The 24,963-nt window shown below is 41.1% G+C and overlaps 1 protein-coding gene across 12 annotated transcripts in view; it reads right to left on the minus strand.

Moving 5' to 3' along the window:
* Positions 1-24,963, minus strand: part of ptprt (protein tyrosine phosphatase receptor type T) — a 527,216-nt gene that overhangs the window by 361,934 nt on the left and 140,319 nt on the right. For all 12 annotated transcript variants that reach the window (XM_078171434.1, XM_078171419.1, XM_078171458.1 and 9 more), the window contains exons 6-7: positions 22,947-23,062; positions 18,814-18,988 (exon numbers count right to left, since the gene is read on the minus strand). In XM_078171434.1, the coding sequence (XP_078027560.1) occupies positions 18,814-18,988; positions 22,947-23,062 (291 nt within the window). The remainder of the gene's footprint in view (positions 1-18,813; positions 18,989-22,946; positions 23,063-24,963) is intronic.

Raw genomic sequence — 24,963 nt, forward strand, 5'->3', positions numbered from 1 at the left:
GTTCTGGGACACCGTGTCAAGTTCTGCCTGTTACAAGCTTGTTTATTCAAAATACACTTCGGTTTTCATAGGACTTTTAATGTTTACTTACAGTCAGACGTTTTTTTCCTTCAACAACACGCACATGGTTGGGCTAAGGCACCAAAAGCATATGGTTAGGTTTTGGAAAAAAGAACAGGGTTTGGCTTTATGATCTCACGGGACATGGACACTGCTCACCCGGGTGTAAGTCAGTGTTTGTTGGACTCATTCAGTACCCCTTCCACCCGCCCTATTCGGACTTTTGCCGCCATAACTTACACTGTCCCACCGTATCCCAATAGTAACGGCAACTGGCTGCGTATCATGCCGACTTGAGTGAATGTCTATGTTCCTCTGTGTCTAACGGGGTAGTCACTGACCGAGTACCGATATTTCACAAATTCAGAGTGAGACCTGATTGGGATGGCATACCGAGAAGTCATTACTAATGAGCAGCGCTGCTGAACTGGCCAAGACTAGCTAACCAGTGGAGACTATGTCTCCGTGTGTTAATGCAGCTAGCCAGCATCTGTCAGCAAAGCCAACGGAAAATAAAATGAATGGCAAGACATTTACACCACAAAACATTAAACTGTCACTAATCTGTAAATGGAAAGTCCTTCGAAATGTTTTGCTGAGGCTCACTGCGTCAATGAAGCGCCGGACTAAATGGAAATGCCTCTTGTATTTCACGTGCATTTTTTTTTTCTTTAAAAATTAACCAGTTAGTTACTGGATAATTGGTGTCAGGCTATCAGAAGCAAAGTTAACCAAAACTGAAGTCTGATATTATGTGCTTCAAAATTTCTCTGGGTTTTAAACCAACTTCATCTGGAAGACGATCTGATTGTGTAACTGGTTTAAACAAATTGCATTGTTACCCCAAAGGATGATACACGTTTCTTGCAACTTGGGTATATTTTTATAGTTTTGGTCGTTGATTATGACACATTAAAATCATTAAAATCTGGGTGACTGTCATGTTTCTTGCCATCTCTGACTCTCTTTTAGCAACGTCATGTTCCCAGATCCCAGCTGATGAGTTGGTGAGAACAATCTTTATAATCTAATAGGAATCAATTGTAATAAAGAGGAATTATCTTTGAACCAAAGTCAAGAATGCCTCCATATGCAGCTTAAAAGTATTAAAAGTGTTTTAATTTTCCTCATGGTTGTGTTTGCCAATCTGTTAAAATTTTACTTTAACTGGACAGAATACAAATAATTAGCATTTTATTGTTTGAAACATATCTAAAGTTCAAAACAGCATCAGATTTCCTCGTCTCTCTACATATTTGTTAATTAATTCTCTCTTCCTTCCCTTAATCTTTTTGTAAGTCACCGTCTTATCAGTAAAACATTCCAGGTCTATTTCGCAGCTCCTTGAACTTAGCAGTTCATCTGCCAGAGAACTGATAACACACACACACACACACACACACAGATCCAGCTCTGATATGATCAGCCCAGCTCATCAAGTGTTAATGATAAACCACCACATGCCCTGAGTTTGAGTGGAACAAATTTATATTGGATACGTTTTATTGCAAATTGCTGTGTGTCTGTTTTGCAGATATGAAAGAAAAAAAATAACAGCTCCCAAAGTTCATCATTCAATATTTCTACTTTAATATAACCAGTGTATAAAGTGTTGTCATTAAGTCAACCAACGGCTTGCATTACCAACTATGTTTTTGAAACAGGGACCATAATTATGTAAATTACAGTGCTATTTTCTAAGAGCTGGTGTCACTTCTAACCTCTAATTTTAGGGAAAAACACTGCAAAAATACTAAATCATTTTCCACATCTTCTAAAAAAAATCAACAGGCAGAGGTTTCTGCAGACTGCAGAGCTGAAATATCCACACGGTCTCTTCATGACTCATGTGGACATAGACCAGACATATTATTACCGAATGAAACAGTTCATAATGCTGTTAAAACATCGATTTCTAAAGTCTGAGTGAAGCTGTATGAATGCTTTTGGTTACTTTGATGCTTTTCATTCATCCATAAACTACTTTTTTTTTTTACAGCAAGCACTACAAAGATTTTTTAAACGTCCCTGAAATTGATCAAACAATATTTTGGCATATAAAACTCTTAATGGAGAAGATTATTGTGCATGAATACCCTCCATCGAACATACTGTGACCTGAGAGCCCGGCCCTGCTTTCTGCAAATTCAGTATGATAATGTTCCTCCCTGACCCTCAGGAACGCACTCTACCTGAGGGGAACAGATCTGACTCAGCCGTCGACTCGGTGTGAGCGACCTGCTGACTTGCCCTTGCATCGTCCTTACAATCTCCTGGCTTTGTTAACAAGTAAAATGTGAGAGGGATAAAAGTTGGAACAAAAACCACATGCCTTAATGGAGTTTTAAGTGCGACATCGGCTACACTTCTAGATAGCTAAACTTGTAATAATATTCCCAAACGTAAGCATCAGTGGCTAATTACAAGTCATACCTCCTCCCTGTGTTAGTGAAGCCCTGAACTAATCCAACAAAATAAGACTTACTACTTCTTTTTTCTTACTGTCTGTCTGTCTGTCTTCCTTCCTTCTGTCCAATCTCTCAGTGTTATTTACCAGCTCAGAGCTGCTTCTGACTTTTATACAAACACATTTCTCCAAATCCTGGGGATTGAGTGAGTGCGGTATGCGCTCTGTGCATGTGTCTGTGTGTACGTGCACGTGTGCATGCACCTTTGCGTTGTGAGTAACACACTCCATACTCCCTCAGGCCCGTAACTTGGTATAATGAATTCAGCACTAGTGCACGTACACACACAGTGAGAATGTTCTACTCCACTGCCTGGTCACAAAGAATACTTTAATGAAAAGACTCACAGCACAACGACACCACCTCCATCTATCACAGAGGACAGACAGGAGAGATGGAGGGATTTAGAAAGAAAGAAAGAAAGAAAGAAAGAAAGAAAGATAGAAAGAAAGAAAAGAAAATGGGGGTGCAGGGTTGTTGGGGGCAAACAAAGTGTATTTTACACTCAAGGGAGAGCCAAGAATCATGGGAAATAAGATCTGATTACCCACTCCTCACAGCAAACTCACTGTGGCAAACATGCACTTCCTCTTAACACACACACACACACACACACACACTCCTCAGCACAAAACCAGTATAACAGATGCAGGCACATAAAAACATAAAATCAGACATGTGAAAACACACACAGATAAACACAACCATCTTTAACACGTGCATGGGCGCACAAACACAGGCAGGAACACACACTCAATCTGCACTCCAAGCCATCTGAGTCCACTTCCAGACGGAGTCATCACATCGCCCTCAATCCCATGAGCCTCTGCTCCCTCAGACAATCTCTTGGAACAGTACAAGAAATGTTTTGTCCCTGAAGCAGTGCAGGTTTGCTTTGACTTAACAAAATGCAACAGCGCTCACATTCACTGTTATTAAACCAACACTTACTGAAGTTACTGATTACTTGAGCCTGTCAGCTTGAAACGGATTCATTTTCATGTATTTTCATCATCATCATCATCATCATCATCATGTTAAAGATGCTCTTCAGTACCTTATCCACAACATGTCAAAGGTTGTTGTCATGGCAGACATTGACTGGCACCCTTCAGCAGCTGTATATGATGCTCTGGGTGGGGCATTTTTTGACACTTGAGGCAACTGCCAAAGTATAAAGAGCAGGACAGTCTGCATAGGGTTGGTGGGTGGTCAAACAAACTCCGGACTTTCACCCAGGACCTTGCTGATAGTCCCATGTAAAACCAAAAGTCAATCGAGTTATTTTAATCAGGGTAATTAACATGCTGCCTCTGAACATCCAAAACTGTCCCAAGAGGGGTATTATGACCAGTATTTGACAAGTAGAAAGTGAAAATGTGTTGATTGGTTCAGCTTGAAGTAACCCTGGTTTGAAAAGCTGTGGACGCGGCTTGTTTGGTGCACACCGAAACCACAGAAGATGACTGTAGTTTTATTCAAAGTGAGATCAGTTGGAATTTGGTTGTGGTATGAACCAAATATAAGTTAATGTAGAGTGAATTTAAAAGCAGTTACGAATAAATTTACCTTAGTAATTATAAAGGTCAAAACAGTTATGGTGTGATGCAGGGTGTATCTTTTCTTCCATGTCTTAGAGTGTTTATGAAGGCCAAAGTTGTTGCTCATGTTCAGTTCTTTCTTTCAGTTTCAGAGACAGCAAGGCACCTCATGTAGAAGTGATTTCCTCTAACCCTGACCTATCTGTCCATTTGTGCACAATGTTTACTTCAGCTGCTCTAATTTTAATGCTCATTAATACTGTCAACAAGGTCAGCATTAAGGAGGTGTGGGTCACAAAGCAAAGTGTCTAATTTTTCCATCTTAACCAAACTACGAGTGCGAACACATCCTTTGATTTTAAGCTTTCCCCAAATTTGTGAGATTGTGTCACATAACCACATCAGGCCTGTCAAAGTGTCCATTAACAAGACATTAAACTTCTACCTGCTCGCTTTCTGTAAGCTGCTGAGAATAAGAGTCCAAGATAGAGTCTTAACTCTGAAATATAAACACAGGCAGAGAAGGTGGGTGACGCTGAACGAAACGGAGGACTGACAGCGAGAAAGAGCCTAAAAGAGACATTGATCTTCTTAGTGTCACAAAAATATACTCCGACAGTTTTTAATGAAATGAGAATTAGTCTCAAATCTGTCAGCTTCACAGGAGCAACACAGCAGGATGCTCGTAGTGGACACGTCTCTCCTTCTCACTCTGTTTTACATTTTTTTGGCGTTCAGCTGCTCTTATCCGCATGAATGTACAGTGAGCGAGCAGGTCGGAGTTCAATGAGATGTGGGTAGTGACAGAATCAGCTGATGGGATTGAACCTGTCAGCTCTGACTTCTGTTTTTCGCTGGTTGGCTTCTCTGTTTTCTATCAGTGTCACTACAGAGATGGTTTTACGTTACTAACTTCATCATCTTTCTTCCTCATCTTTTCTGGGAGTAAAGGCAACCGTAAGTCATGGTCTGCTTCCTACCACGATTTAGGAGTCATGGTATTGTGTGAATTCAGTACAGTGGGGTAAAAATGCATATGGATATGTTTCTTTACATTTATTCTGAACAGACCGCATTGCAAGTTTCTCAGACCGGCACAACCCTCTTGCCCAGCTGGCATAGGACCGACCTTCAACATTAAAATGTGGTTGACATTAGCAACGTTTAATTCAGATGGTTGTTAAAAGGTTAACTAAATTCTATCAACACTTAAATTTCAGAAAGATCTGTTTCAACACTGAAACAATTTTGAAACTATGTTTAAAGTTTATGGTTGTGAAAAGGTTAACAACATTATCATAAAACAACACTGAACAAATACACATTGAAAAGACAAACAAAAGAAGTTGCTGCCTTTTAAATTGTTATGGGCATCAGTTCTGTATTAGCATTTTTATTATGTTTCGATCATGGATACCACTTTGAAAATGTAATTATTACATTGCAAAATTACGGTATAGTGGAAATTTATGGTGTATTATTCTGAGCGATATTTGGTCGGTGTATTTTTGGTTCTTTCTGAGGGTAGACAAGTGCTGCCTCGACCTTCAGCATGCTAACATTAAGTTAGCCCAGCTACTAGCTTATAACAATCCTGAGTTGGCTAATAGCGCCACTAACGCTAGCTGCACAGCTGTCTAGCTAGCAGCAGGTAACTAAAACAAGTAAAGCAATGCTGACATACTTTGTTGCACAGGTGCTCAATATGACTGGAGATTTGACCTGAAAGGGCTAAAAAGACATTTTTCATGACACCCGGACTTTAAATGGAGTGAGGGAGCATTTTGGCCACTGGTATCTTTAGTAAACTATTTTCATTCATCATAAAAATAAGGAACATTTCAAACATTTCTGTCTCACACTGTACAGAAAAATAAACACTTTCCTAAAAGGCAACAGGTCACAACAGGCTGTAAAAATGATAAGCATCTCCCCGTGACCCAGTCCCGGATAAGCAGATGAAAATGAATGGATGGGTGGATAAAAAAAACCTGCATAGGAAGAGGGTTACAATTTCTTCCGTCATCGTTATATTTAAGAATTTGAAGCACCCAAACATCCAAATATTTATCAGTGGTCTCCACATCTGGGTGATGCTGTCAAATGTGTGTTAGCATATTCAATGTGTCACTATTCACATCCACTACAACGGATGAGCAATGCCGACACTCCATCCAGCGGCATTTTTTGCTCCTCTGGCATTTGCACTCACCATACTCTGACTGAAAAAAGGCCCGAACATACTTGGGCGGAACGTATGCGGAACGGACTCCGCAGAGGTCCGCGCGGACTCAAAGCGGACGTCTGCAAGCCCTGTGCACGCAAAGCTCAGATTTTACGACCGCGCAGACTCCGCTCCGCGCACCAGTGACTGCTCGGCATGTATTTTTCACATCGCGGGGATTTTTCACGGACATTTTTACAGGAAACTACAATGCAAAAGTATGCTCGACTATGAAAGCCCGAATGACTGCGGACATTCCTCGCGGAGTCCGTTCCACTTATAGTACGCCTGAGTATGTTTGGGCCTTAACACGCCAGTCCCCTCGTTGTGCTAACCTCAGCATATGCTGTGGCTAAAACTTTCCAGGTGAAATTCGGGCTTGCAAACTATGATTCCACATTATGTGCATCAATCTACATACCATGTATTCTGTGTGCAGCTGCATGCACTGGACAGCGACGGTTTGGCATGAATACAAAAAGGTTACAGCGATACTATCTTTACATCTTATTTTCCTCCTTCCCTTTCATCTTCTTTATTTGTATTCATTTCTCCTGTTACACACTTTTAGTTCACCTTTTCTCTTTACTTCCTCACCACCATGTTCTGCTTCCCAGTCTTTGGTTTCAACTTTTCACCTCATCCCCGCATCCTCTCGTCTCTGCTCCCCGCAGTTCTCACTGCCCCCCTTTCTACTTCCTCTGTACCTTTTTCTTTTCCTTTTCTCACCTCCAGTCCTCCTCCTCCTCCATCTCCCTCTCACCGTACCTGTTCATGCATTACTTATATTTCTCTTCAGAAATTCTGTGTGAAGTGTCCACTTTCTCTGACACACACACACACACACAGAAATCCACATGCACACACAGGCCGCTGCACATGAAAGAGCAATGGACATAGAATACCAACGGCATGACAAAGCGGCCAGCATACACAACACAACTTGCACACATACACACACATCCCCCAAGGCAAACCCTCAGGACATGGTTAAAGAGGCAGGTGGAGTGTACGCTGTATGGGTGTACGCTTCCCTTCACTCACACACAGACACACACACACACACTGGCTGATGTAGGCAGATAAACAGACTTGCATAAGTTTTTACATAAAATGCTCAAGGAGCAACTCCTCATAAAACTTAATGAAAGTATCATCAATTTATGAACAATCGTTTATTGATGCATCTATATTTTTCTGGTCCAACCTTGTGTATATTTCATAATTTTATGTTATCTATTTTCTTCTTCATCAGTGCAGGTATAGCAAAATAAGCCCTACCAAATTGCAGTGACTTGAATCCATACTAATCCAATACAAACTGACGTGAGCCAAATTTTTATTTTGAAGGATGTCAGATCAAATTACTTGAGTAAATCTTGAGTTTATGTTGGTGGTTTTCTTTTCTTTGTTTGTTGAGTTTTACTTCTGTTTCCAAGAAAAGATAATACAGTATATCCATAACAAAAAGGGACTTTAATTACCTACAGTGCAGAGGCAACCAGACCTTAGTATAGGCTTATATTAGAGACAGGCCTTTATTTCAAATCATCCCCTGGTTTTATCAGTATATTTTCATAAAAAGCCATCAGTGTTTTTTTTCTTTTTTGTTGGCATCTTTGCCATGATTAGATAGGAAAGTCTAGCATGAAATGGGGAGAGAGACAGGGGAAGACATGCAGCAAAGAGCCAGACATGGAATCGAACCCATGGCTGCTGCAGCAAGTACATAGCCTCTGTTTCTGTTTCCTGACTTTTTTCCATTTCACCATGCTGTCAGTGCTGTTTAACTGAATGTGTGATGTTTAACTCCATGTTTACCTCTTCTCTTGACATCGTAATATACATAGCGCCAGACCAGCCATTACAAATCTTTGTTTTTTAAATTGAACCTCTCATCCACACTCACTCCAGCACCATCACTGAATACCCTCAGCTCCATTCATCCACTTTCATCCCCTTATCTGGGTCTGGGTCATGGGGGCAGCAAACTCAGTAGAGAACTACATATGTCCCTCTCCCCAGTGACATTTCCCAGCTTCTCCTGGGGGACCCCAAGGCTTCCCCAGAACAGATGAGATATGTAATTCCTCCAGCATATTCTAGGTCTACCCCTGGGCCTCCTACCAGTTCAAATATCAACATGGGCAATTTCAAAAAAGACTCACTATGTGGGCTAACATCATCACAGATGAATACCATTGGACTCGTTGAATCTGAAAGAGTCTAGGTTTTCCAGTCAAACCCAACACATGCAATTTCCAAGACTACTGAGGGACCCCAGTATGCAGAAAATTCAAATACACTATTCTGAGAAATGACAATGCCACTTTTTACCTAAAAATTTATCCTAACTTTGGAGTGTTATTCGACCCTTTCCTGACAAGATAGCATGACCAGGTATCAATTGATGCCTGAGATCGCCCAGTTTCACATGACACCATACTACCAGCACGAGCATCTTCTGTCATACCTGGTTTTTATGGTCACAAATTTTGCCATTGCCTCTCTGCTTCTTTTATTTTCTTGTTCTCTCTGAACCCTGGCTTTTATTTGTTGAGCCCCTGATCTTTGGTGAGGCATTTTGACTTCACTAGTCAGGCTGCAAATCGCCTCACATCTTAACCTTAGTGACACAAGTGTGTTCTGCAAGTCTGACCCCTGCTGTTTGAGTTTCAACCACACCATTATCACTATAAGTTTGGCATCAGATGATAACAATACTTTTATTCATCATGTAAATATATAACTTGTATTGTCAGTGATAAGTCAGTAAGTAAATTGATTCTTGATCCTATTTAAGGGTCAACCATAGACTTTTGCATGGGCCCTGCATGGGCCCTCCCTGGGCCTTGGGCTGGGGTGATCTGTACACTTTGACCCAGTGACAGCAGGTCTGTTTCTACCTGATCTTAACAAGGCTTTTGGACCACAACTACTACATGAAGAGCTCAAGATGGCTGCTCTCTTCTTACAGAGGTGGGGAATAATGAAAAAGAGAGGCCTCTTTCTTACACCGAATTGTTGCATGGGCCACCTCTGGGCCTTGAGCTGCAGTTGCTGACGTTGGGCCGGCATAATTCTATCAGTACAATAACAGTAGTTGTACTTTGTCATTTTTTTCTTCTTCTTACTTGAATACCGTTTTTTATTGAGGAACTTACTGTCCTTTGATAACTAGATGATAACTTGAGCTTTTAAGAAGGTGGAATCATTTATCTAGGGGTTGCACTACAACCGCCAGTCGCTCAGTAAAGTTACTCGTGACTTTTCTGTGGATGTTTGACATCTCTTAACTGTGCCTTTTCAAATGTTTGACATCTCATTTTGGAATAAAGCTCCTGCACTTGGAAGTCAAACACACTTCTCAAGCAGTTATTTTTATAAATTGGAGGTTGTGTTGTGTTCACGCCCAGTGGGATTTCAGAGCATCTGTGGGCTTCCACAGATCTGACACATAGGGCTGAGCTGTCCACTCTCCTATTGATTTCCTTATCGGGGAACAGACACATAGAAGAATGTGCCAAGAACAAGCTTTGGGAGACAGAAAGCTCTACGGACACACACATATGCAGACACAGAGGCATTCACAGACACTTACACACTGTGATGGCACTTCTGGGTCTAATTCTTGGACTACAATCAACTTTATGACCACCCAGGGAGACTTAGAAAGATGTAGCAGTATTCCTGGGGAATTGACACACAGCACACACACATGGTGTCTCTGCATGGTGTCCACAGGGCACTGGCTGACAGTGGCTCTCCTGGATCTCTGCTACGCCCCACTGAGTCTTATCTCTGACAGACAGCACACACACACACACACACACACACACACACGAATGCAGATACACAGCCAAAACACAGCCTACATTCATACTCCCCGAGACACAGACGTGTCAGCATGGGAGCTTGCTCACTCTGACGCACACACACACTCTCTCACACACACACAAGCACAGCCGGGGGTATGGTGAGACCTTGTTGCCCTGGGGCTCTTACTGCATCTGTTTGACAAGAACCATACAAATGAGAAACGCACAGGAGCAGAGAAAAACATCTGTGTGTGTGTGTGTGTGTGTGTGTGTGTGTGTGTAGGCTTTCAGCAGAATGGCATTTTTAGTGACATGTTCTTCAAGGACATCCTTTATTGTCCCGTCAAACTGGGCGCTGTGTGTGTTTACATGTGTGTGTATGTGTGAGGGTGTGTCTTAAAGACGCTTTCACTGTTAGTAAACAGTATGACATTTTTGGGCGGGCGGGGCTTAGCTGGAGGCAAAACAGTTCTCCACAGACACTAGCTAGAGCCAGCTGGTAAATTCTGTTGGCTTGTTTTAGACAGTGGAGGAAGATGATGCAAGTGGTGCATTCAGAAATACTTATTCCGAGTGCTGGACCGCACTCTGACACAAACTGGACTGTTCATAAAGTCAGAGCGCTGTCTTAATGTACTGTTCAGTTACCCAGAGCACCGCACTCTCCGAGTAGCAGAGCACACTCTGGGCACTCTGTCTGTGGAGACGGAGCAGCAGAGCACCAGGCGGAGTGATTGTGTGGTTAATTTAACTGTTCGTTACCTCATATAGAAATATAACGCTCCGTTTCTTCCACCAACAGGGCTCTCATTTTAGTGTAGAGCGTCAGACTGAATTTACGAACGCACCGTGTCAGGTCACTCACTCTCTGGGACCACCAGTGAAATCCAGATTAGTCCAATATTCCTCTTAATCCCTCCCCAGTTTCTGATGAGGTGGACATGATAACCCTTAATACACATAACGTTATTCATCCCTACAACAGGAAATACTTTTTCCCTAACCTGATATGAAGTGCGCGCAGCACATGCGAGCATTTCTGATGACTGCATGTGCAGTTGTCATAGTTCTCTTCGTTTGCTGACAGGCAGTGGCGGCTATGTTATCAGATATAAGTTTTAGCCATGACTCCTTCTATTCTGGCTCCCATTAACACGACAAGACCACATTTTAAGACTCCTTTGTAGCCTACAGCCCTGTGGTGGAGAGTCCTGTTTTGCCTCCTGCTAATGAAATGACGTCATTGTGATGTCTGCCCTAAAAGAGTCTATTACAAATATCAGTGGATAATTTTCTTAATTTTTCAGCTAAAAAGCTATTTTATCATTTCTAGAATACTGAACAATTATTTCTCATTTATTCGAGCAATAGTGATGTTTTTCTCTCTGTTGGTGCCATTAATGCAAAGATGTTTTTTTATAAGGCACGGGAGGACGGGACTGTGTTCACAACAAATCACTGTTGCTATGTGTTTTCTTTAACATAATTAACATATACAGAATGAACTTTAAGGGAGGTGTGAAGTGAGGCAGAGGTGTGAATACGAGGGAAATGACGACGTGAGGAGATGAGACGGAGGGGAAACTGAATGATGGAGAGATGACAGAGGAGGTGTGAGGCCTTGTATTAAATATGTAATTACATGTCTTCCTGTCCGCCTTTAATTTCCATTGCCTGCTTCCTCAAGTCTTTCTGATCTTTCATTTGAAGTGAACTTGGTTTGACTGTACTATCTTTTTCTGCAGTGTACAAAGAAATCATTAAAAACAACCAACAGATAAGTGTGGTAATCCATGCATTGTGCTATGTGTGGTAATCTTTCCACTTTCATTAATGCATTTAGTAAGTCTGTGAAACACCCTACTTCTTACACTTTTATGTATGAAGTTATTTTTCCTTTCTTCAACGATTATTCTAAAGGATTAATGAATCTAAAAACGACTATTTCATAAAAGTAGAAATGTACTTTATGTCTCAGTTGTGGTATGGTATCTTTAATTTGCGGGGTTATATGTGTTACTGTCAGATTTGTTGTGTTTTCTAATTCTTCTAGATTGTCGTTTTGATGAAAATTATTGTCAGGAAAAGTTTGAGCCAGAGGATAAATCACTTTACAGAGTAAGATTTCGATGTAATGTCATGGTTTGTGCTACCTCATAGTGTGTACTACAAATAGACAACATACAGACTTGTGTTATTCATAAAAATATGTCAAACAATGACTTGTTTCAGATACATATTTATGTTTTACTTTCATTTCTTCTGTACTTTTACTTAAAGGTCCAGTGTGTAAGATTTAGGGGGATTTGTGACAGCTAGCAGTTGGGATAGCGGATTGCAACCAGCTGACATTTCTCCTGATTAGAATTCAGTCAGTGAACATTATTAAGGAGGATTTTAGCAGGGGTGGAATTGTCCACAGAGGTCTCTTCCTCTCCTGAAGAACCAGACGAGGTGATTAAAACTGGTGAAAATATTGAATAAAGCAGTTTACATTATAAATCGATGATTCTCCTACACGTTTGGCATGTCACAGATGGCCCTCTTACCTAACATCTGACATCTGCAAATGTTTTCTCACCTTTTTTCTCTGACAACTTCATCTGTGCTCACCTTATTTCTGATCTAGACCCTCAGCAGGGTTTTACTGCAAACCAAATTATACAAAGAGGTCTCTCACTCGCCAGAACAACCTGACCCGTGACTTAAACCAGCAAAAACACTGAACAGAACAGTCTCACATTAAAAAAGTCAGTGTTTTTCGACACTGTTGTCACCAACCTAGTCTCACTCCGAAGTCGTCCAAAACTGGCGCTTGTTCAGCATCTCCAGCGTCAGACACCGACAAAAAGAGCTGTCCTTTCATGTTGGCATAATACACAGCTGCTCCTCATTATTGTTTAACAGTGCCTTGCAGCGTCAGGGGAAGACGCAGTGGGACAACAACGAAACTTAAAGCGGCAAAAGCCCAAGTGTGGCAGGTGGGCATTGTACTGACATAGTACAAGGTACCTTGCACGTCATATCTCAATGTGGAGAGTCCATGACCAAACGTTGATATGTAACGAGGTTGAAGTGAGAATGCGTTGTCGTGACGGAGGGGCTGCTAACTACGGTGGCTGTCAGTGTTTGGTTTGTCCGTTCTGGGCTACCATGGAAACATAGTTGTTACATGGTGATCTCCATAGATGAGGACCAGCTCCCTATGAAGATATAAATTGCTCATTCTAAGGTAAGGAAATCACAACGATTCTTATTTTCAGGTGACCACACTATAGAAAACATACTTCATCATTTTATATTCCATGTCTGCCAATAAATTCCCCTAAATCCTACACACTGGACCTCGAAAGCCACTTAACATTTTAGTTTTTGGTGCTCGCAGTAGTAATATAAAGGACACTGCGACAGATAGCAATGCATACAATTTCAACCAGGATCAATGAGAATTAAAGGCTGAAAGCATCACACAGATAACATCATTTCTCACTGATGTTGTCATTTTTCTACAAACAAAAACTTGTGCCGTTTATTTATCTAACTCTGCTTTATAATAAAACTTCATCAGAAAGTTAGTTTATCCTTGAATATTAGGTTTAAGCTTTCTTTTCTAAGTTAGTCAGCAAGGAAGACATCATCTGTTCAGCAGGCCAACAATGTAGTGTCACCGATTAACATGCACGAATGAGCGCTCACACAGTCATGCACAGCACACAGAGAGGGCACTGTAACATGGGAAGTGTCTCTCTCTGGATTCCCCTGGTCACACCTGGCTGAACGACACAGTAATTAATCCGAATTTCACTTAGCAGCCCGAGAGAACGCGCAAACGCACACATACACACGGCCACAGTTTAATTTGGCCACACAATAACCACGACAGCTCACAGATGAAAACACAAATGAAAAGGCACACAGATACACACACCCAGAGACAAATTAAGCTGCACGCAGATGATCCCACCACACATGAATGAATAGAATGAAAAAACTCAAAATATACACACATCAAGGACAATAACACATACACACATTAAGCAACGCACACTGCACAGACAAAGGGGTTTCATGGAGATGTGTATGTGTAATACTGCAGCTCCTGTTGACTGTGTTGGCGTAGGTTATTCCCCTGGCACAATGCATGGCTGACAGCACCTGAGCTTCACACACACATACACACACTCACACAGACATACATACACACAGACAGAGGACAGACACAGAAACATAGACACACTAAAAGACACATTTAGCAGGATAAGCCACACACACACATTTGGACGTTCTCAGGAGTGCAGTCTGTGTGTTCTGCTAACAGATGGTAATGACAGTTTCAGTCCCTGGACTATCATCTAATCAAAACAGCACACATACAACACACACACACACACACACACACACACACACACACACACACACACATACACACTCCAGCCTCCCTCAAGATTAAAACATCCTTCACACCAAATAAGGTTAACAGCATAATTCATACCAAATATGCATTGAGAACATAATTTAGGCCGGTGCGCCGCTACATTTAAATGCATTTCAGTAATGCAATTTAAATTCCATTAAAAATCAAACACAGTTCAATTCCCCCTCGCACCACATAAAGATACTTTCTTTATGTTTAGTAAAATAAAAATAATCTCAAGGTAGAGAGGGGGGCCTGTAAAAATGTATCTCAGACATCCAATTTAAACTTCACTGTAAGCATTTTATTGTTAAATGACATTTCTGTGGTTACGTTATGCTTTAATCCCAAAACCATTCCTCTGTGTCTCTACCTCTGCTCCCAAAGTATAAATTTGGGCCGAGGTGCGACGCAGAATGTTGTCAAAAGACAACCCCGGAGAATGTCAAGCAACCAAGCATAAACTCAGCTTTACAGTGACTGAGCACATGGCGCGTCTGTGCCTCGGTCAAGGACACCTAAAAAGAGAATACAGAATTCTTGAGAGGTGTTTTTCCTGCTGGTTAGATGGTGTATTAAAGGATATAAGACAGGGTAAAAAGTGGAGGCCATGGTCGACTGTTCAGCTCTGTGCCACAATGCAAGTATATAAATAGGCTGCCCAGTGTTAACTCTTTAGCAGAATATGTTAAGTGCTGTGCTGTCATTGTAGCATAGGGTTAAAGCACCTACGAGGAGTTTTTAAGGAGCAATGAAACAGCCTCATTTTAATACTGATGCCTCTACATGACCTACACAAGCAAACAAAACCATCAGCAAGATTAGCGACCTCTATGTAGTTATTCTTAATGCCTGCCCCGGGTCCGATTTTGCTAAATCAAGCGAACGCTTACAGGCATGCAGACCTGAAAAGGATGTATGTATGTAAGTTTACACTCATTGAAATACTTCCGCTTTTGTCCACAGGGGCCACAATCAACACAAAATGAATACTAAGGAACTACTTTCTTTTTACCAAACTACACACACCAAATTTATTACTGTGCACAAGGAAGCGCAAATCTACTTCTAGCTCACCTAGCACCACTGAGCTAGCTAATGTTACACCTCAGCCGAGGAGGACGCCATTTATGTTGACATCTCACGCTGCTATGAGCACGAGCTGCTTATCCATGAGGAGGTGATGCTTCCTTCTGTGTGGCGATATAGATGGCAGATCGCAGAAAGAAAATACTTTCGACATGAAACTGCTCCCAAAAAAGGTATGTGGATTAAACCCTGAATGACGCGGGTCATGATTTCTGTAAAGAAACATTGATGCTGAGTTTTTCAAATAGCACTTTGAACACCACAAGCTAAACACCATCTAGTCATTATATTCGAGAGATAGAAGGCTCAGTCGTAACACACTAGCACACAATACACAATGGGTCAAGACCAGAGGTTTCATTTCTAAAACAGTGCGTAGGATCCATACTAAAAATGTACGGACCAAAGCCAAAATGGCGTGCGCCATAAAACAATTCTACAATTAGGCTCCCACCTTACCATCTGTGTCGCCAATTTCCTGTCTCCAAAATGTTTGTAAGCATGGGTCAAAGTTTCTCTCATCAAGTCTGTTTTATAGATCACAGCTTTTGCGCTGGAAGTAGCGTATGCATCTTACAGGCCTCATTTTGTGTGTACACAATGTTTATAAATGAGACCCCAGGCCAACAGGAAGTGGGCCGAACTTTGAAGCCAATTTTCGTAGCGGTCAAACAGTGGTATTGCAATGTTCCAGGGTCTGGCATGTGATGCCATTGGGCCCAAAACACTTTTTCCCATTGATTTTTATGGCGCAAGAGACATCTGAAAATCAGTGAAACCCCTCGCAAAATGACTCGTTTCACTATCAGGATTTGATCCAGTCAGCCTGATAACATTTCAAAAGTGTAAAAGAGCTGCTCCTGGGTCTCGTATTCAATACTGTATCTAGGTCTCTCAATACATCAGTGGTCAAGACTATAAACTTACCCTATGAGTGATAGCAGGCTCATGCTAACATTTTAGCAAACACTTCTGTTTACAGACAGCAGTGAACTTTATCCAATCTCTTTACTGATCTAATGCTAATGTATATCAGGAGAAAAGTCCATGAGCTGACAGTGAAGTGAGTCACGGATAAATAAAGAGAATTCAAAACACACAGAGCGCAACAGAAAGAGACGAGGAGACAGGTAAAAGAATGTAATTACGTCTGACAACAACAGATAGCTGCGATGCTATAATTCTATCAAAGGCCCTACAACTGCATTATCCAACAGCACATCAATATCCTTCTCAGCAGGACAGCATTGTATTTCCTCTTGTTTACATGAATCATGAGATGGAGAGTGGGATGGAAATATCACAGAGATTCCTTAATATTTTTTGCCCTGTATTGAGTGTGAGGGCAGAGCTGAGTAGATCGCATTAGAGGATTTGAATGTCCTCGACGAGGGGATTTGTCGAGCCGCACAGATAAATACAAGAGGGACAGAGAAAACAGGAGGTGGGGGGGGTGGAAGAAGAGTGAAGAAGAAGAGGAGATAAAGGACAGGCAGGGAAGAACAGAGAGGCGAGATTGTAATTTTTAATATTTGCTGCTTTTGATTAGTAGTCATTACTGTATACTTTAACCACTTCAACCCTCATTATTGTGCAAGTGATATAAACATTTTTTTATCTGTTTTTGCCAACACTACGTATTCTCTGCTTGTTCATGCACTTCAGTTAAACAGTAGAGTACTCACTGTGTGAAGTGGACCTCATTAAATTGCATAGAAAATTGATTACTTGTGTAACATGTTATAAATACTTTATAAATCGTATAGGGTTTTGAAGGCTTGAGTAGAAATTATAATAGCGGTCTGTGGGTTTGAACACATGGGAAATAGGAATACAATACTGGACAGGTCAAAGGGTTTTATAGGGGTGTAAGAGGCAGAGGTGGGAGTAAGTCACACATGCGCAAGTCTTAAGTAAGTCGTTGAAAATCAAGCAAGTCGAGTCAAGTCAAACTCGTAAATTCATAAAGATAATACAACGTAAGCTGCACCCAGAGGTGGAATGTAACTAAACACATTTACTCAGGTACCGTGAGTACAAATCTGAGTCTTTTGTTCTCCTGCCACCGTCTACCTCTACTCCACTACATTTATCTGACAGCTTTAGTTACGGGTTACTTCTGAAATTAAGACTTTGCACTCAAAACATATGAACATGTTCAAGTACAGCTGAAACTATGAGTCAGTTAGTGAATTGACAGAAAATAAATCTGCCACTATTTTGATAATAATCTAAGTCATTTTACTGCAAAAACATTTCATGGTTCCAGCTTCACAAATGTTCAGATTTTTTGCTTTTTATTATTTCATAATTAATTTCTATGTTGAGGTTTGGACTGTTGGTTGGACAAAATAAACATTACGAATGTGTCATTTTGGGTTCTGGGTAAATGTGATGCTATCTCTCAGTATTTCCAGAATTTTTACAAACCAAACAATCACTCAATTAATGGATAAGATAATCAGCAGCTTAAAAAAGTAAAGTCCTTTCAAGTCAAAGTCTCAAGTCATGAATATCAAGTTAAAGTCAAGTAGAGTCTTTCATCAGTGTTAGTCAAGTAAGTCAAAAGGCCTCAAATCTGCAACTCGAGTCAAGTCATGTGACTCGAGTGCCCCACCTCAGGTAAGAAGTAAAAGATAGAGCTCCTTCGTAGATATCCCACCTTCTCCTGTATTCTTGCTGAACTACTGCTGCACCGGGAGAAACAGGAACCTCCACAAATATTCTTTTAGAACTTTTAAAAATGCTCTTATTCATTTTTAATCAACAAACAATTTGTTGCCATCTACTCCAAAGCTTGAGAGAAAGGAAGGGGATGCCACAGGAGAAGAAAGAAAATGAAGTGAAGGACTGACAGACGCAGACAGAAATGGAGTGAAAGGGGGCTCATTGTGAGTTCTAGTCACTACTCTGAAGTCTGTTCAGTATTCTGTCCTCAGCATTCTCACAGCACTAATGAGCAACAGCCAAACACACACAAACAAGCACACACACAAAACTACCCAACCACAACCCAGGCTTGTTTCTCACTTTCTCTACATTAAAGAAGTTGTCCCACTTAACTGCATCCACACTGATCAGATTTGTCAAGCGCCACTCTTCTTTCACCAATTTAAATTCATCACAAACACTCTGGTTTTAAGGGAGTTTACCTCCGACTTTTGATCCGTGTGAGAAGAAGTTGAACAGCAGAACATACCTTTGACGATGAGGTCGGCGTAGTTGGACACCCCTGACCCGCCGTCGGATCGGATGACACAGCGGTAGCGACTGGTGCTGCGCTGGGAGGTGTCGCCAACGCTGACGGTTGCAGAGAAACGTCTGTGGTTCACCACCCTGGTCACCATCAGCGCTGTGTCCCTACCGTTCCACTGCTGCATAACGAGAAAGATAAGACCAGTCACTTATTGGCAAAAGCCTTGTAGCATGTTCTCACCAGGCCAGCCATCAGGAATTACGGACGGGGGGCAATTTTTTTTAAATTGGGCCCCTCATCCAGATTCACTCCACCATCACACACCCTTAGCTCGAATATCAATGTGGACAATTTCACCATGGGGGCGAACATCATCACACATGAAAACCACTGGGCTCCCTGAATCCACAAGAGTCAAAGTTTTCCAGTCAAACCCATTTTATGCAATTCCAAGTCTGCTGAGGGACCCCAGTATGCAGAAACTTTCAAATATGCCATTTTGAAAAATGACAATGGCACCTTTTCCCTCACCAACATTTAGTCTAACTTTGGGGCATTATTTAGACCCTTCCCAGCAAGATAGCATGACAAAGTACCAACTGATGCCTTAGGTCATCTAGTTTTACATGATACTATACTAGCTTTAAAACTGAGTCATGCTAACTCCTCACCTTTGCCACATTAAGCTTCTGTCATACCCGGTGCTTATTCATACTTGTGTTATGCCCAGATATTTGGCAGCTCTCCCCATGCCTCTTCACTCATCTGTCACCATCTTTGTCACGTAGCAAACTCCTCAACCTTTAACTTGGCAGTTGAGGGCAACAGGCAGCCTGTTAGTTCTACATGTTTTTAGCACTAAGTACCAATATTGTTGTCGAATAGAAGCCGTCAGTAATGTTTGTTAGGTCTGTAATGATTTGGTGCCGCGTTAGCATTCACTAGCTAGCTAACCAGTCTGTGGCAACAAATTTCAATCTGCACTGATGTTGTTGCATAACTTTGGTTTATGTGTGGGCAGAGATAGCGGTCAAATGTTGGCAATAATGCTCCACCATCTGTTTGCAATTCATCATTTAAAAAGGAAGACAAAGGAGAAGAAAAGGTGGTTGAAAAAACAAGCTGTTGTCACTTCCAGTTTGTGCAAAGTGAACAGTACTACCCTGTTGAAATTAGTGTACATAGTGTACTGCATTAAAGTGTACTAACAGAAGTATGGGGTTTGACACACACTTATAGATTTCTGCATGGGACCCCCCTGGGCCCTTTGCATGGGACCCTATCTGACAGCAGGCCTGTTTCCAGCCACTGTCAACCAGTCTTTTGGAACACAGTCTCTGTGTAAAGAGCTCAAGATGGCTGCTCTCTCCTTACAGTGTTGGAAAATAATGAAAAAGAGAGGCCTCTTTCTCACATCAAATGCAACTCTTACTCTAGCTTCAATATTGGTGCAGGGAAATTACAATCTGATCATAAATCCAAATACAAATGTTGCACGGAAGTGTCAAGAGATGAAAAACATATGTGATTGCAAAAAGAAAGGGACAAAGAATCCATGACATCACTCAAAGATTTCTGAAGTGATATATTGAAATCTGAAATATGATTTACTGTTTGTTGCCATTTGGAATTTACTGGAGTCAGAAAATCTTAATTTGGGAAAGGGTGTGAAAAGAAGGGTTTGCTGCTGGCATGTCCCACCAAAGCTGAATGTCAATAGGCTGAGATGCCAACTGAACACCACATTCAGCCTAATATTGGAAAAAAAAATTAATTGAATTGAATTTCTGAATTTCTAAGATAAATCTGAGGCTCTTTTCATTGACTTTAAAATGTCTGAGTTTTCTTGGTGTCATCTAGCTGTCATTTGCAGAACTGCAGGGTGCTTAAGCCAATTTCACATTGGCTCAATATCCGGTCATGTTGGTTTGTATCACATAAAGCCTGATCACATACATCTGATCATTTGACAGAAAATGCAGTGAAAAGGCAAGTGCAGCCTCAACCAGTGACTGCTGCCCTCACAGCTCACAGCACCGACAAATAATACAGAAAGGACTCCATACTGATGTCAAAGATCTGGCAGGGAACAGAAGCAATTTGAACAGAGCAAGTCAGACATGAAGCTCAAAACCGCACTGCTTTGCATATGATCCCCACATCTCCAGATCCAATCTCCTTTACCACTGTAGTATTATGTGCCAATTTGGAGAAACATGCTTTCCCCAACAGACCTCCAGTCAGGAGGGTCACTGCTCTCCATTGCAAATGTCATTACTGTACATAGCAGCGTTCTCGGTGGTATACACCCATGTGCAGTGAAAACATGCAAGCTTGCCAGTGCACATGTAAACTAGAATGAGTATATAGGCATGGATGCACACAACACACACACGCGTCACTTGTACAGAGATGGAATCATCAGTGCAGAGCCGAACAAGGACTTTTAATCAATCCTGAAATAGAGGTGGGAAGGCTCGGGGTGTTTGCCACAGTCGACTTCCCTTTTTGTTTGAATATTATTATTATTATTTTCTAAATAAAATGATCGATTCTTTGGTGCAGAATATTCAATATAAAATTGGATGGATCATTAGGTTGTTGTTTTGGATCAGCTGGAAGAAGTCCATCAAAATCATATAACAGAAAACCTCACGTAAAGTTCTGGTCAAGAGTTTAATCATTATTGTAAATCACTGCTTAAGGCATATTAAACCTCACGTTACTATAACAGTACTTCTGCTAAACCTTTAGTGGTTAAACATAAATAACAAATGGTTACATTTACTAAAGTCAAACTTTAAGAGATGGAAGGCAAGTGGGTCATAATGAACACTGATGTTTCCTGATATAGAATATACTGGACTTTGCAGCCTAGTTTGCCGCTGGCATTCTTCTCCTATGCCCATACTCTGACATATCTGGACAACTCGCAGTGTATTAATACCAAGCAGCAACCTCCAGAGATGAAAAATGAAGCCAACGCAGAACTGCAGTTCTCCAAATGGCCACTTGAAGCTGGCCCCAAAGAGCAAATCAATCCTCACAGATGTTAGACTGCCTAACTTTACAGCAGAAATAAACATGTTTGAAGCCTGGTACAAAAAATGGTTTTGGTCTCTTAAGCTAATTTCCTCTGTTATGACAACGGTACAGGGGGTGAATTTTCATACAGCTCACCTGTTTACATGTGATTATGGCTTAAAATTACAAAAAATTAAGGGCATGGCCGCTTCAAGTCACATATGATTAGGCATAGGTGTAGCTGTCACTATTTCAGTGTGTTTTCAGTTAATGACATTTAATTGTAATCTTCAGCGTTTGGTTGTACTAAAAGTCAGCTTTTCCACTACGTACAGTTTGTTTTAATGATTTTAAGCTTGTTTTTCTTTCGTAAAAATTACAATGAGCATTATCACTTTTAACCAAAGCTGTAAATGCTTCATGCTAAACAAGCTAGCAGCTAGCATTAGGGTTAGCTCCACTCTTTTGTCTTAATATGGTAAATGGACTGCAGTTGTGTAGCATTTTTCTAGTCTTCTGACTACTCAAAGTTCTTTTACACTACACGTCACATTCACCCATTCACTCACACGTTCACACGCTGGTGGCCGAAGCTACCGTAAAAGGTACCACCTGCTACTTACGCCAATGGAACAGCCATTGGGAGCAATTTGGGGTACAGTATCTTGCCCAAGGATGATTTGGCATGTGGACTGGAGGAGCCGGGGATGGAACAGGCGATCTTCCAATTAGTGAATGACCCGCTCTAACTCTGAGCCACAGCCGCCCCCAGTTCTGACACAAAAAATCCAAGATGGCGACGGCCAAAAATGCCAAACTCAAGGCTTCAAAATGGGAGTCCACACACCAATGGGTGACATCGCTGTGGCTACTTTCATTTTTTTTTATACAGTCCATAATTAATACTTTAAAAAATGTGAGTAAATCTACAATTATGATTCTATTTTTCATTAGACTCACCTGTACAAGTTCTACTTCCTGGACCTTTCCATAGATGTTCACAATTTTATTATATGTGGATAATTTACAGCATTCTGACCCTTCTTTATACAAGCTCTGCGTGTTCACATGCTGCTGATATCATTCATGCACACTGATAAGAAGGTACTAACCTGCAGCCAGAGTTTATCGTGCTGAGACCATTTCCCTCCAGCGGTACACTGAAACGTAGCGTTCTGACCCACGTTCACCTCCACGTTTTGCAGACGCAGGAAGTGAGGTGCTTTACCTGCAACATAAACAGCAGACACAGACACCATGTAAACATTTAGGTAGAATATTATGGAGAGGAGATAAAAAGGCTATTACTGTTGCACCAATCATATTCTTAAAGTGAACTGTTGAGGACCTTTGACAAGGGGTACAGATCTGATTTCCTGTCAGTGACGACAGACTGAAGCTTATTCTAAAAACTCAAACTTCTTTATTTTATTTTTCTCATGTATATTTGGGTTGTACTTGAAATACGCCCCAAGGTTAAAGTCATTCTTTCCGGAGAGTTGTTCAAGCTTTCTAAACTAATAAAAGTTCTTTAATCGTGTATTAAAGCAATTGGCAGACCACTGAAATATGTCATCTTGTTATTAAAGACGTGATAAATCCACGCTGGATCATAACAGCAGATGCCACTGCTAATAAGAAAAAAACACTTGCAGGAAACCCCACAACAGCAGTAATCCAGTTCAAACAGGGCTTAATGTTGCTGTCTGCAGTGAGGCAGAGAAATTCATGGGATGGCTATGAGACAGATGAGCAGGTAGACAATGAGACAGACTGCCAGACACTGGGTGACTTTGGCCTGGCATTGAGACCAGCCAGCGACTGGTTAATTTCATTTTGCCTGTCTGCAGACAGAGATAAGCCCAACGGAGTATGCATCGATCATTTAACAATGATAATTCGACCTGACGCTAATGGTCAGGTTGTTACAAATGACAGGAACTGAGATATAAAGTTTGGGTTTTTTTGGTAATGTTTCCTTCCTTGTAAAATGTTCTCTCGCCTCCCTATCTTTACATTATCTCAAATCTTTGTGGTCTAGTTTATTTTCTTGTTTCTTTAGTGAATACCTCTACTCTCTTCCTCTTGCTTTGTACCAATGACTCACCCACTTTGACTAATCTGATTAGTGACTGGCACAGATGAGCTAAATGCTCTGTGCCAGCAGTTCAGAGAGACAAAAAAGCAATCGGAAATAAATGACTAATAGAGGGACAGATAGGTGAAGAGAGTGCTGTGTAGAGTGAGGAACATATCGGATATGGGAAGAAATTAAAAACAAAAAAGAGACAAATAAGAGGCTGTATCAGGAAAAAAATAATCGAAACCCCCTTAGTTACTGTTGGTAGGTCAGACAGACTTAACAAAGAGAAACATGGCGACCCTAGTTTTGTTTAGCTCGGTGACGCATTATTTATGAGATAGTTTCTAGGTGTCAGGAAATATCTCCTCAAGAAGCCGATACATAGGACTGCAGTATGTGATGGAGACTATATTTACAATATTAACTGTTAAGGGTGATGCCAAACAACGTGAACTGATGCTTTGGTCTCAACAAAAAAGGGAGAAGTGGAGACCAAAGACAACAAGACCTTCACTGCAGGATATGTGTCCCATATCCCCCCTCTGGGGATCAGATACTCTATGCATTTATTACTGATTACAGACCGTGGTGCCGACCTAGCCTAAGGAAGTTACTTTGGGACGGTACCTAGCCTTACAAAAATAATATATACAAAGAAAAGTTAGCCTTGATTTTTTTCTATGTCAGCAACCAAACTATCTGTCCTTTTCCAAATCTCTTTAATGTTACCATAGAAATAAGGAAGAAGCAAACCTATCTTACATTGTTGATTAAACATAGGCTAACTCCTCTTGATCTAGTTAGCTAGCAAGTGAGCTAGCATTCTGCTAAAATTAGCCAAGTTAAGATGTGACAATACACAATGAAGACTATGATAGTCATCAGTCACATCTTTTAACCAGCTTAAGAATGCAGTTTTCTTTTAAGCAGGTAGAATATTTAAGAACAATCAGACAGTGGATAGTTGGCCAATATTCACCTTGTTGACTGCCATCAGCCTATCTGCAAATAAGATGACATTCACTGATGGCAATGGCTGATGTTTT

Source organism: Epinephelus lanceolatus, chromosome 1 (genome assembly GCF_041903045.1).
Source record: "Epinephelus lanceolatus isolate andai-2023 chromosome 1, ASM4190304v1, whole genome shotgun sequence".
Lineage (NCBI taxonomy): Eukaryota > Metazoa > Chordata > Actinopteri > Perciformes > Serranidae > Epinephelus > Epinephelus lanceolatus.